The sequence below is a fragment of the Scyliorhinus canicula genome, chromosome 11, assembly GCF_902713615.1.
Source record: "Scyliorhinus canicula chromosome 11, sScyCan1.1, whole genome shotgun sequence".
Classification (NCBI taxonomy): domain Eukaryota; kingdom Metazoa; phylum Chordata; class Chondrichthyes; order Carcharhiniformes; family Scyliorhinidae; genus Scyliorhinus; species Scyliorhinus canicula.
In genome coordinates this window covers 120538618-120553653 of record NC_052156.1, presented here as the reverse complement: position 1 = coordinate 120553653, position 15036 = coordinate 120538618, and the positions used below count along the sequence as shown (strand labels likewise).

At 44.1% G+C, this 15036-nt stretch overlaps 1 protein-coding gene across 4 annotated transcripts in view; it reads left to right on the top strand.

Annotated features, from left to right (window-relative positions):
* The window catches only part of LOC119973336 (copine-8), a 449311-nt gene that overhangs the window by 301223 nt on the left and 133052 nt on the right, over window positions 1-15036 (top strand). For all 4 annotated transcript variants that reach the window (XM_038811212.1, XM_038811215.1, XM_038811214.1 and 1 more), the window contains one exon: window positions 1686-1761. In XM_038811212.1, the coding sequence (XP_038667140.1) occupies window positions 1686-1761 (76 nt within the window). The remainder of the gene's footprint in view (window positions 1-1685; window positions 1762-15036) is intronic.

Below are 15036 nucleotides of genomic sequence, written 5' to 3'. Positions count from 1 at the left end.
TGGTGTGAGTTTGCGCCGGCCCACCATGAGACAGTATCTCACCTTCAGTCTACGTGTGCGTTTCAAGAAATTGCTGAATTGAGCTGTAAATATAAATTAAACTCATTGCAGAAAGTTAGGTCTGCAATTTCATGTCAGAAGGACACTGTTATTGATGAAACGAAAGGGACAATGCTGGAAAATCTCAGCAAGTCTGGCAGCATCTGTAGAGAGAGAAAAGAGCTAACGTTTCGAGTCCGATGACTCTGACTCTTTGTTATTGATTAGATATTTATTTCTTACAATGCCACTCAGGCATGGAGACCCAGAAAGGGGATCAGTTGAAACGCTGGTGTCTCATTCTTGCACATAGGAAATTGTTCCTCAACGTTTTATAAACTTCTGATCTAAATTTAAGGACCTGTTCCTTATTTTTCCGTTGCATCTTTTCTTCCCTGTCAATCTGATCTTTCTTTCTCTTCTTTACTTCACTTCACTCTCTGTATCTTGACTTTAATTTACTATTTCCTTCTTTCTGATTGGCTCTGTTACTTTCTCTATCATTACATTTAATAAGTTGAATTGGACCAGTCATTCATCAAAGTCCCCGATGCTCTCTTCATTTATCTATTTGCATTTGTTCCAAATTGTGGCACCAAAATGCTTTGAGCTGAAGAGTGAGCAAAAGAATCCAAAATCTAATGGAACGTACAAAGTGGTCAGCTGTACCAAACACTAGCTTATTTCCGTTGCCTGGATACGTTCAGAGCTCTGAGTTCTAAAGAATAAATTTGACCCTTTTTCAGTTACAGTTACTCATTTAAATGCAGAAAGGAAAATGGCATTGGCAGTTGGCATTCTGATTTGTGCTTTATGTGGTCAAGTCATGAAACCTGTTGATTCTCAGATTCAAAATGGCTTAAGTGAAAATCAAGTTTCTTTAAAATGTCCTGCAGTTCATCACCACAATAATTGCACTTTGCCGACAATCAAATGAAAACAGCAGAATGGTCTTCACAAGTTGATTGAATTCCAAGAATTTACACACAGGCTCATAAATCATGTAGTAAATTTTCTAGAATAGACCCCCATCAGTTGCAAAATGGCTCCAAGTCTTCAATGTGTCACGTTGGCAAATTAAAGCTCTTGAAAACACAAATGGACCCTTTTACCCTCAAACCTAGCTTCTTTCATTACCTTTATTACACACAGCGCTATAAACTGGTTTACAGAATTATTCTTTTTTTGTTTTGCATTGAGCATCGTTTTGAATTAAACATTCTGCCATTGTTGGGAGGCTAAAATACATAATTTGTTGGAGTCATTATGCTATGTAGTCTGAGAATGCTACTCATTTTTAATTCACTCTTTTTTGCTATTTAATTAAAAGATTTTGGAAGGTGTTCCTCAAAAAATTATTTTTCGACAAAGTCAAATGATTAAAGAAGAATCACTATATTGCTGTCTTTTATCAAATCGATATAAGTACCCAGTCCTTCCATATTTTGCCATGTAAATTATCCACACATAGAAAGGAGCTAATCGAGTTTTCTTACTCATCTGGCTGAAGTATTTCTTGTCCCTGGTTCTCGGCCGATGCCACATTATTCGGTATGATTAATGGTACTTGTTTGCATTTATTGGTTATATGGCTGTTTCTGCTGTGTGACCAAAGTTTGACATCACATTGTGTTTTTGATGTGCAGCCATGATTTTATTGGGGAATTCACCACAAATTACCGAGAACTTTCCAGGGGACAGTCACAGTTCAATGTGTATGAGGTAAGTTCCTGCTTTTATTTTTACTTGATTAAAATAATTGGATTAGAGTAGATATTTGGAAGCTGGTTCGAACCAGTTATGTTATGTTCCTCACAGAAATGTTGAATAATTATGTTGATTTAAATATTACAAATAACAAAAGCTTTTTGATACAGGAAAGGTGGTAATTTTTTTTTATCAATCCACATATCTGCTGCCTTACGATAACTTAAATTCCTTAGTTCTCCAAAACGTATGCTCACCATTCATGCTGCGTACTGAAATATCCTCTGGTAATTTATTTGGCAATTCTATTACCTTCTTAGATCAAAAGCTTTCTCTCAACTTCCTTTCTTATTAGTAACTTTCCTCAATTTTAATTTCTGCTCTCGCCTTTTGAACTCTTCTCTACACTTGCTTGAACCAGCTTTATCAATTCCTTAAATAAAAATAGAAAATGCTTGACAAACAATAGGAGCTTCTGTTGTGAGAGAAACGGAGTTAACACTTTGAATCGTGTGACTCTCCTTCGGAGCCCTTATCAATTCCTTTCATGATCTTGACTGCTTAAATCCCCTTGAAAATTTCTTTCCCTTCCCAAAAGAATGCCCATTGCCTTTCACCTTTCTTCAGAATTTATATTCATCATGACTTATCTATATTAGTCACCTCTGTGCCTTTTCAAAGGCAATGCGATCCTTTATAATCCCCTTTCTTGTTGTGATAATCTTCAGACTGTGCCCTTTGTAACGGATTCATCAACCAATCATAGAATCATAGAATTCCTACCGTGCAGAAGGAGGCCATTCGGCCCATCGAGTCTGCACCAACCCTCTGAAAGAGCTCCCTACCTAGGCCCACTCTGCTGCTCTATCCCTGGAACCTCATAACCCCACCTACCTTGGACACTAAGGGCAATTTAACATGGCCAATCCACCTAACCTGCACATCTTTGGCCTGTGGTAGGAAGCTGGAGCAGCCGGAGGAAACCCACACAGACACGGGGAAAATGTGCAATCTGCAGACAGACTGTCACCCGAGACTGGAATCGAACCCTGGTCCCTAGCGCTGTGAGGCAGCAGTGCTAACCACTGTGCCACCGTGCCGTCCCGGGTGAAACCAATGGAACCAATCTTTCACAATTGCCCCTTAGAAAAGCTTTCATTGTTTTGAAACCTTAACTCCTCCCTTCATTAACCTTCTCTGTTCCATTGAAGAAAAGCCCCAACTTGAAACAGCCTTGCTGTTGTTGTTCAGTCCATCACATTTACATTAAACAAGTTCTAAACCATTGGAGTTAGAAAATCGCACTTTACAACTTAATTTTCCCTGCGATTGGCAAAGTAAAGATAGATTCATCTAGCATGGGCTGAACAAGGCACTTAAGTCATTGTTGGCTGCTGGAATTTCAATTTCAATTCAAAAGTTCATTCACTAAAAAATCTACTTCTGTCGTGGCCGAGCACCAAATTGAGGCAAGCTTTATATTAGCCATTCAAGCAAAATAGAAAGTACAAAAATGGTAGAAAGAATAGAATATAAAGTACTGACGATCGGATAAGGGCTTTTATTTTATCTGGGTTCAAACTCTTAACAGTTATTAGAATTTGTTCATTGTGTGGATGAGATCAGGCCTTGGACTATTCTTAAAACGTGCTGTTTTACATCTTAATTCAGTTAGTTGTTTTGAATTCCGTTGCTGGCAGCCGCTGCGAGATCTGTCTGCAGTTAACAAATAATGAAGTTTGAGCTTGGCAGCAATTTCATAAAAGAATGGCAGATTTGTTCACGTCTGTTCTCAAGTGTCTCCAGACTGCAATAATGTAAGGCCTCAAATGGCTTTTGTTTTGGTGTTGCAATGTTGCTGCCTCCAAAGGACCAATAAAATGGGGCTTATTTTCCTTTGCTCTGGGTCTGAGCTGTCAGCTTTCATATACATTTCTTCAGTCCTCCGCCCCCCCCCCCACTTCCCCCCCATCCTCTCAACTGAGATAGGGTTGCCAACTCTGATTTCATCACAGTTATCACGCTGCCATTATCTGCACCATTGTAAAGATAGGTGGTGAGATTTGTTTTTAAATTCTGCACAGGACAATGTAGGTTAAAACTTCGTTTCTGGTGTGTTGAGCTTTATTGTTAAAAAATAAACCTTTTTGGGTTTGGGGTTGTCTTGAGGTAGTTACTTCGCGGCTGGTTAATCTTCTGTTGGTAGCAGAAGTCAATTGGGAGGGTTGGTAAACACAGGAATCCATAGAGTGACATATGAGGAAGCCAGAAGGCTGAGTTATGTACTTCCAGACATTGCCAGTTAGATAGGTTTTGCATATTTCATGAGGTAAAAGTGCTGTTATTCCCTCAGCACTACACCAAGATCATTAAATATTTACGCAAGCAGAAGTTCTATGCAATGTGTCTGCACTTGAGGTATAATCCTTTCTATAATATACAGTGTGTGGGATGTCGGTAATGATTTACCAGGGAATGAAACTGAAATATTTCCAATTATATTGTATAAACTGGTTTTGTCCAATCTAATCAGTAAGTGGAAACTATTTTAAATATAGAATCTGGCCATTATTTGTGTAGAATATTGCATTCTTATAATCCATAGAACCCTTACAGTGCAGAAGGAGGCCTTTTTGCCCATCCCGTCTGTACCCACCCTCCGAAAGAACACTCTACCTAGGCCCACTCCTCCGCCCTATTCCTGTAACTCTGCACGTTAATCATGGCAAATCCACCTATCTTGCGCATCTTTGGACACTTAAGGGGCAATTTAGCATGACCAATCCACTTAACCTGCAAATTTTTGGACTGTGGGAGGAAACCGGAGCACCCGGAGAAAACCCACAAAGACACTGGGAGAACGTGCAGACTCCACAAGATCACCAATGGCCAGAATCGAACCTGGGTCCCTGGCCCAGTGTGGTGGCAGTGCTAATGCTATGTCACCATGCTGCCATTCAGTAGCAAAGCAAATTATAGATTGTTGCAACAATAACTGACCATTCAGATTCATCTTTCAGTAAAGAAATAAAAAGGGAATGCTTTTAAAGAAATAAATACTTGCACATATAGAGTAACTTGTCACATTTTCGTCAAATATCAAAGCACTTCAAATCATGGAACTGGTTGGCTCAGCTGGTTGGGTGGCTAGCATGTGGTTCAAAGCAATGTCAACAGAGTGGACTCAATTCCCATTCTGGTTTTCAATCTGTTACCTCCCTTTGCCTCGGAGAGTGGAAGGCAATGGTAAAGCACCAGTGACAAAAACTGCCATGAAAATGGCCCAGGATGAAGCAGCAGCAGACAATGGGCCAAGGACCTGTCTTAGGGCAGAGCACACATGACATGGGTGGGTTTCTCCGAGCCCGCGCCGGGTCGGAGAATCGGCGTTCACGACGGAAAGTCGGGCAACGCTGGTCCGATGCTATTTCGCTATTCTCCGAACAAGCGAAAATGGCATGGTCGTGAAAGGCGCCGCACAGCATGGAGAATCGCCTGAGGTGGTCCGATGAGCAATTCTCCGGGCCCCCGGCAATACTGCCCGAGATCACGCCGGCGCGGTTCTAATGTGGTTATAAAACTCTTCAACCAGTCATGCTGGCTGACGATGCAGCAGCAGGAGGTAGGGGTTGGCGTGGGGGTGGACCTAGGACTGGCAGGATGGGCATGGCCGTGACTGGAGGGGGCGAGGAGGGAGACCCTCCAGGTTTGGATGGGGGCATGGGGTGGACAGCCCCGCCGGCCGGGAACGGGTGGGGGGCATGCGTGGCTGGAGCGCAAGCTGCCAACTAGGGCAGCTATGTAGCCCATGGCACCTGGTTGTGGAGGGGGGGTCATGCGCCATGGTTAAACTTGGTGTCTATCCCCCACCCCCTGCACCAGCCAGCGATGCTAGCCACCGTGGCGGGGGCCACTGACCTGCATGCAGCCCTATGGCAGCGTCAGCACAGGAGCTCAGAGAGGTGGCCAACCTGCAGCAGAGGGACAGGCTGAAGAAGGGCAGATGGCAGCTGCTCAGGCTGGAGGGCCGCCCGCCCGACAGGCGCAGGAGGAGGAGGACGATGTCGAGGCACAGGATGAGGATACTGATGAGGAAGAGGGGGAGAGGAGCGAGGAGGAGGAGGTGCCACGGCGCCGGAGGCGCCCGATGAAGCCTCTTGTGTACCGACGTCGCATGTCGTTCAATGACCTCCTGGATAGGGCATGCAGGAGGAGACTCCGGATGAGCCGGGAAACCATCACCCATATCTGCCACCTAATGGCAGACCTGGCACCGCGTGGGACTGGTGGAGGGCACTCTCTCCCTGTGGCCATCAAAGTGACGGTGGCCCTGAACTTCTACGTGACAGGGTCATTCCAGTCGCCGAGTGGGGACCTGTCCGGCATATCCCAGGCATCGGTGCACCGGTGCATCCATGCAGTGACGGATGTCCTGTAAGACATCGTGGATCGCTAGATCCAGTTCCCTGTGGACTTCGCCCACCAGGATGGTGGCTGCCGTGGCCAGGATTCCCATGGTCCAGGATGCGATCGATGGGGTGCACGTCGCAATGCGGCCAACAGCGGATAACAGGGCCATGTTCACGAACAGGAAGGTGTCCTACTCCATGAACGTGCAGGTGGTTTGTGGCCATCAGATGAAGATCCTGCATTTATGCGCCCGTTACCAGGGCAGTGTGCATGACTTGTTTATCCTGGCACAATGGTTCACCCCCGGCATGTTTCAGAGACACCCCTCCCGGCTGCGGGGCTGGTTGCTGGACGATAGGGGTTACCCGTTGCGGTCGTGGCTGATGACGCCTATACGGAGGCCACAGACCGACGCGGAGACCGGCTACAATGATGCCCATTGTGTGACCAGCGGTGTGGTCGAGAGGTGCTTCGGGCTGATGAAGATGCGTTTCAGGTGCCTGGACTGTTCTGGAGGGTCCTTCCAATGACCACCGGGAGAGGGTCGGTCGCATCGTTGTGGTCTGCTGCGCCCTCCACAATATAGCCCAACAGAGGAGTGATGTGCTGGAGGAGGAGGAGGGGGAGGCAGAGGGGGAGGAGCACAAGGAAGGGCACGCCTCTCCAGATGAGGAGGATGGGGATAGGGAGGGGGGGGATGCAATCGACGGGACATGGGGGCTGGACATGGATGGGAGGCTGCAAGACGCTATCGGCAGGGTCAGCGAGCACGGGACGCGTTGATCGCCGCACATTCCACCAACTAGGGGAGTGGGGGTTCGCTGAGCAGGTGTACTGCACCACCTCACCCCCCCACCTCCCCCAACACCCATGAGTCGCACCTCCTCCATCACCCACCACCCCCACCTCCCCCACCACCGCATGCACACCACTCCTCCATTACACATCCACCTGCGGCACAACGGGCTGGGCTCACATCGTTGCTAGTGACAGCAGGTCTGGTCCATACCATGGAGGATGATGACAGCCCGCTCTGTGATGAGTTATGAGCTCCAAATCGTTAGACAACACCTGACCCATGGCCACAGTTACACCCTCCACCGGGGTGGTCCATGTATGCGTGCTGGACATTCCATCACATGGCCCTGTTGAATCGCTAGGGGCGGAGTGGCGTGGATGTCTGGCGGGGGGGGGGGGGGGGGGGGGGGGCGCATATTTCACCCACCGGGGCTCAACATTCCATCACCCCTCGACTACAGTGGCACTCAGTCCCCTACCTGACCCAGCAAGCATTGGACATAGCGCAGAGGCAGCTTGCATTGTCTTGCATCTTTGACTTTCTCTATATATACATTTCTGGAACATAGCTCTTCAGTCACCTGTGGAAGGAGCAGTGCTCCGAAAGCTAGTGTTTGAAACAAACCTGTTGGACTTTAACCTGGTGTTGTAAGACTTCCTACTGTGCTTACCCCAGTCCAATGCCGGCATCTCCACATCATACAAAATTAAGGCACTGTACAAAAGGGTGGAGAAAAAAATGCCATTGCAACAATCTATATGGGTAGTTTCTTTTCAGAGTGTAAAAATAGAAATTTCTATCAGGCAAAATTGAAAGGCAGCGCATGTAGACATAGGCAATTGACATTTTACCAGTAGAAGTTGAAAAACATTTTGTTTCAGAAGTTAAGAAGGATTTTGGCCTTCAGAGTTAGAGTTCAAGGATAACTGTTGCAGATGTAATTCGGGCACCATGTTAAAGTTATGGGCAGAATTTTACACTTTACTGCAGGCGGGTTTGCATGTGTGAAATCCCCATAAAATGGGCATATTTGTTGCCACCTACTCCCAATGGAATTTTACGAGCGGCAGAGGAGGAGATGACAGCTTGGCCCTGGCAATGTTTGGCCCCAAAGATACCAGCCGCATCCACTTACCTTGCATTCAGCTCAGTGACGAATGATGTTGAGGACCAAAGGGCTTTGGTCTGTTTGGCCTCTCTGACGATGTCTGTTAGCAGCTCTCTGAGGCAGGGCTTCCTCCAGAAATGGGGCCGGACATTATGCTTAAACAGTAAATTGCTGTGGGCCATGGGACTAGACTCCACCTGTGTCTATATCCGCCCATGGCACCCACTCGCTAGATCGAAAATTTATTAAAAGAGTATAAGTGAAAACTTTTAATTATACTGTATTCCATCCTATTTACGTCTGTCACTTACCCTTCTGATAAACAGTCAAACTCCCCCTTATGAACTAGTGCTTTTATTTTTATTATCACCTCCCCAGACATTCAATTCATCTTTCAAGAAGACTTAATTAAAATCAGAGCAAATCCTATTGAGCTGTACTGTGGCCTTTCAAATATGGGTACCTGTGATATTCTGTCCAATTTGTGTTATCTCTTGGATTACATGTGCTGACATGGGTCATCAACAGTTAGTAAGTAAACCTTCTAATGTCCGATTTTCCCAGAAGGGTGTCAGGCTCTTACACAAATGATAAAATCTTCCTCACCTCTGAATCCATCTTTTTGTGTCATGCAGATCTTCAAACTTCACATAGCAGCTCAAGAAATCACTTGGCCCTCCCATAATGATCAGCGTTATTAATTTCACTGAGCAAATATCTTACAGCCACATCAAATAAACAATCTTCCAATATGTATCTGCATCCATATATGTTTATAAAATGTTATCAGGAAAATTGTACATTTTGCTTGCATAGTTTGTGCATCATACCTCTGTGTTGTACTGCAAGTGTCAAATTTAATATTGTATTGCAATTCAAAATGTGCAAACAAAAACACAAAACTTTCATCAAAGTGTCCAAATAATTGTTGCGAGGTTTTATGCAGTCCCTTGATTGGTGTCTGTAGCAAGTCGCCGAACATTTACAGGTGCAGTTTCTTACTTGACCTCTGTATAAATTCAATATTTAACAATTCGACTGCACAGTTGTAAAGAAACACAGCAGTACATCACATGGTACAATGTAACTTATATTATGGGCACAATTCAGCGACCCTGTTGCGCATGGCACAGGTGAATCACCCAAGAACCCCAAATTGAGTTCAGCGCAGGCCTGATTCGTTCCGCCCAGTGCGATCTGGATCCCGTTCTCACTGGATTCATCCACCCCCTTCCTGCGAGACCTCCCCAGGGCGTCATTTAGTATTGGTCCACACATTCGTATACCGGCCCTGGGTCACTGTCCGTGTAGAATTTCCACATTGTCCCCATGTCGCCGTGGGTTTCCCCCCCACAACCCAAAGATGTGCAAGTTAGGTGGATTGGCTGCGCTAAATTGCCCCTTAATTGGAAAAGAAAATAAGTGGGTACTCTAAATTTATAAAAACATATTGGTCCACACAAATGTGCTCCAGGCGTAACGGTACCTCTGGGTTTTCAAAGGCCATTGGAGACCGCCAGATGGTCAGGGACAGGGCAGGGTGGTACCTTGGCATTCCCCAGCACTTGGCACCTTGGCAAGCCATCCTGGCACTGCCAGGGTGGCAGGTAGATACTACCAGGATTCAGGCCCGAGGGAGCCTTGTCAATTGGAAGAGTTCACAGGGGCCTCGACAAGGTTGGGGGTTGAGGGAGGTACCAGAAAACGGGGAAGTGGCCTGAAAGCGGGGTTGGGAGAAAGATCGTGGCTACCGATCAAAGTGTTGTTGAAAAGAGGGGAGATTCACGGCACGGCAGCCACCGATAATCACCCCACCAAACGTGCCTGTCAGTGGATTTAGATTTAAGTCCGCTGACTCATAGAACAGTACAGCACAGAACAGGCCCTTCGGCCCTCAATGTTGTGCCGAGCCATGATCACCCTACTCAAACCCACGTATCCACCCTATACCCGTAACCCAACAACCCCCCCCTTAACCTTTTATTAGGACACTACGGGCAATTTAGCAAGGCCAATCCACCTAACCCACACATCTTTGGACTGTGGGAGGAAACCGGAGCACCCGGAGGAAACCCACGCACACAGGGGGAGGACGTGCAGACTCCACACAGACAGTGACCCAGCCGGGAATCGAACCTGGGACCCTGGAGCTGTGAAGCATTTATGCTAACCACCATGCTACCCTGCTGCCCCTCGGGTAGCCCCTCATGTCCTGTAAAATTTATAAAACATACTATCATTTTGATAAACTTTATTTGCTTCCCATTGATTCCGTACCATTCCCTGGTTGTCATCCATGAGTAAACCAGACTATTTTCAATCTTTGCATCCTTTATGACCGAGCTGGGTTTACAATCCTCATTTCATTGGCATCACAAAGAGCTTCACCTCCATTGCATTGCCTTCACCTGCCCCTGCTGAAGCATCTGTCACTGAAACCCCTGTTTGTACAGTTGTCACCTCCAAACTGCCACTTGTTACTTGGTTGGCTTTCCATCTCCTACCCTCTGTAAACTTAATCTTGTTCAGAATTGTGCTATCTGTACCCTGCTTTGCACCGTGGCCAGCTCTAGTATCAAGTAGTTGCTGGCTGACCAACACTGGCTCCTGGTTTCCTAATGGCTCTAATTTAAAATTCTAATCTGTGTCCTTAAATCCCTGAAGGTCACTCTCATCTCTGACCCTGTAACCTCCACCAACGCTCCCACATTCTCTGTCGCACAAATTTTTGTGCATCACTCACCATTGGCAGATGATCTTTCGGCTACTGAAGCTTTCAGTTCTGGAATTCCCTTTGCAAACTCTCCATGCCTCATGACCTTTAAGGTCCTCCTCAAAACCGCCCATTTGACCGAGCTTTTGGTCACACCTCCCAAAATATTCTCCTGGTGTTCACCTGTGCCTGATTGCATCTTTGCAATATTAATAGCACTTTAAATAAGGGGGTAGCTTTTTAAATTTAAGTTTAGTAATTGTATTTTGGTTGTATGCAAATCTATAAGGTAAAAAGGGCTTGGAATTAATTAAACTGCTCAAAATAGTGTTGACTTTTTTCTCAGAAGTATTGTCATGTGAGAGTACCTTTAAGAAATTGGTGTGTATATAAATACCTGTAGTGAGAGTACCTTTAAGAAATGGGTGTTTACTACTGCAGTGATCTCAGAGAGTGGGTGTAGCTGGGCTGTCTGTCAGCTTTTTACTTTTGTTTTAAGCTGTTTGCTGCTGGGTGTGTTTTAGTTTCGTTTTCAGTGTTGGAGCTGAAGCCAGACAGAGCAGGTGTACTACTGTTCTCTCTGCTATGAAAAGACTATCTCTTGATCATTTGATGAATTCAGAATTATAAATGTTGTCGGTAGTGAATGTAAACCTAATGTGCTTCTGTTAAAAGATGTTTCATTTGTGTTCTGGATGTTGCTTGGGAAGTTATTAAGCGTTACTCAGTGTTGAATTCTTTGGGGGTTGTGTTTGATTTGATAGTTGCTAAGATGTTCACCGTATGTTTTAAAAAGGTTAACTTGAGTTCATAGAATGAACATTGTTTTAATTTAGAAGTATTATAAAGCTCTGTTTGCACCATACTTGTAGAGTGGACCGTGTGCTCCCCATAACCACAATCTATTAAAAGTCGTGGGTCAGGTGAACTCCATGATACACTTTGGGGTTCTCTAAACCCTGGCCCATAACAAATTGTGGGCTCATCTGGGATAAACGTCTATCTATTGGATTGGCTTAGTGAACTTAAAGACAGTAAGGGGTGAACATGTTGTGGTTGCTTTTCAGGTGTGGTATTCTAGTTTAAGTAGGGACTGTGTTGTGGACAATGGCTCTTTCAGAGGCTCTGAAGTTTTTTGGGGTGGAGACGGTCACACGCAGCACCTTACGGACAAAGACTAAAAGCAGACTGTTAGATTTGGCAAAAACATTGCAGTTAACGTGACCTGACAAAATGCGAAAAGATGTAGTAATTATGGCGGTGGCTAAGCATTTAAAGTTGCCTGAGGTAGTTTGATTCATTGGAAATGGCAAAAATCCAGATACAAATTAAACAAATGGAACATGAGAAAGAATTAAAGCAGCTTGAATATGAGAAAGAAGAAAAAGAAAGAGGGAGAGGAAGAGAGAGAGTTGAAAAAGAAAGAGAGAGAGTGGAAAAAGAAAGAGAGAGAGAAAGAGATAGAGAGGAAAAAGAAAGAAAGAGAGAGGGGAAAGAAAATGAGAGCGAAGAAAGGAGAAAAGAAAGAATAGCCCTAGCAGAACAAAAAGAAAGAGAAAAGGAGATACATATCAGGGAAAAAGAGAAAGTTTGAACTTCAGAAAATGGGCATGAAACATGACAGTCAGTTAAAATTGGCAGACATAAAGGGAAATGGACAGTTGGATGATAGTGATGAGGATAGTGAGAAAGATCGTCATAGTCGAAGGCTTGGTGGGAATCTATTTAAATATGTCAAGCATTGCCACGGTTTGACGAGAAGGAGGTAGAAGCCTTTTTCATTTCATTTGAGAAGGTAACTAAACAAATGAAATGGCCACAGGACATGTGGGTATTACTGATTCAAACAAAGCTGGTAGGTAGAGCTAGTGAAGTGTTTGCATCACTACCGGAGGAGGTATCTGGGACGTATGAGTAGGTGAAAAAATCCATCTTCGGTGCAGATGAACTAGTGCCTGAAGCCTACAGACAAAGGTTCAGAAATTTAAGGAAAGAATTTGGTCAAACATACATGGAGTTTGAAAGGCTCAAACAAGTAATTTTGATAAGTGGATAAGGGCTTTGAAAATAGACCAGACGTATGAAGCTCTCAGAGAAATTATACTTTTGGAGGAGTTTAAAAATTCAATTCCTGATATAGTGAGAACTCATGTGGAAGAGCATAGGGTTAAAACTACGAGATTAGCAGCAGAAATGGCAAATGATTATGAATTAGTTCATAAATCAAAACTTGGTTTCCGACATCAGTTTCAGCCTGTGAGGGATAGAAACTGGGGACATGAGAATTACTCAAGTGGTAGAGGCAAAAGTGATTTGATGGGAGATAACAAGGAGAGTGTACCTCAGATTAAAAAAGAAATCCAGGAGGGTACAAAAGAAATGACAAGTTTCAAATGTTTTCACTGTAATAAACTAGGCCATGTAAAGTCATAGTGGTTGAAGAAAAGCACTGGGAAGGCTGATGTGGTAAAACAGGATAAGACAGTGGGGTCTGTTAAAGTGGTAAAGGAAAGCTCAGGTGAAGCGAAGGAGTTGCAAAATATTGTACAGCCTGATCAAGAGGTGATTGTTAAGAAGGTGCCAGATCTCTTTAAAGAATTTACTTGTGTGGGTAAAGTTTACTCATCTGTATCAGGAGGAGCAGGTAAAGTAGTCACAATTTTAAGAGATACGGGAGCTAGTCAATCTTTAATGGTAAGGGATGAGGAGTTATGTAGTTTGGGAATAATGTTGCCAGAAAAGGTGGTAATATGTGGAATTCAGGGTGAGAGGAGTTGTGTTCAATTGTATAAGGTAAGCTTGTAAAGTCCAGTGAAGAGTGGTGAAGTGGTAGTATGAGTAATAGAGAAACTATCTTGTCCAGGAATACACTTTATTTTGGGTAATGATACAGCTGGATCGCAGGTGGGAGTGATGCCTACTGTGGTGGATAAGCCAGTGGAAAGTCAGACAACTGAAGGACGAATATCCTGGGATTTTTCTGGATTGTGTAGTAACAAGGTCGCAAAGTCACAGGTTAAGACAAGAGGAGAAATCAAAGAGTGAAGATAAAGTTGAAGTGCAATTATCAGACACGATTTTTGATCAGATGGTTGAAAAAGAACAAGAACAGGTGGAGGATGAGGCGGATATTTTTTTTTTCAGGAAAATTGGCGGACTTACAACAAAAGATATAGAAATAAAACGGATGTATCAGAAATCATACATGGAAGAGGTATCTGCATGTATACCAGAGTGTTATTACCGTAAAAGTGATGTCTTGATGAGAAAATGGAGATCTTTACATATGCAGGCGGATGAAAAGTGGGCAGAAGTTCATCAAGGAGTATTGCGGGTAGGGTAGAGAAAGGGGGTGTTGCAAGTTGCACATGAGGTACCAGTGGGAGGTCATTTGGGAATAAGGAAAACTTAAGCTAAAATCCAGAAACATTTTTATTGGCCTGGACTACATAAAGATGTAGTTAGATTTTGCCAATCATGTCACACATGTCAAGTGATAGGGAAACCTCAAGCAGTGATAAAACCAGCGCCCTTAATACCCATTCCAGCATTTGAGGAACCTTTTACACAGGTCCTAATTGATTGCATGGACCGTTTCCTAAAATGAAAAGTGGGAATCAATATCATTTAACGATAATGGATGTGTCTACTAGGTTTCCAGAGGCCATTCCAGCACGTAACATTACAGCTAAAAAGATTGTGGAAGAGTTATTTAAATCCTTTACTAGATATGGACTACCCACAGAAATACAATCGGATCAAGGATCAAATTGTAGCTCAAGGTTATTCAAAGAAGTTATGGATAGCTTAGGAATAAAACAATTTAAATCAACTGCATACCATCCAGAATCGCAGGGGGCACAATAAAGGTGGCGTCAGACATTAAAGACAATGTTGAGGGCTTATTGTCACCATTATCCAGAGGATTAGGATAACGGAATTCCATTCGTACTATTTGCAATTAGGTATGCAACTAATGAGTCAACCAAATTTAGTCCTTTTGAACTAATTTTTGGTCATGTCATGAGGCAAGAGGACCACTTAAATTGATTAAGGAAAAATTAGTGTGTGAGAAATCAGAATTTACAGGATTACGTGTCAAATTTTAGAGAACAATTAAATAGGGCAGGTGAATTGGCTAAACAACATTTAAAAGTTGCACAAAATGTGATGAAACGGGTAGCGGACAAGAAATCCAAAGTTCGTAGTTTTGCCTGTAGAGATAAAGTTTTAGTGTTGTTACCAGCGGTAGGTGAACCT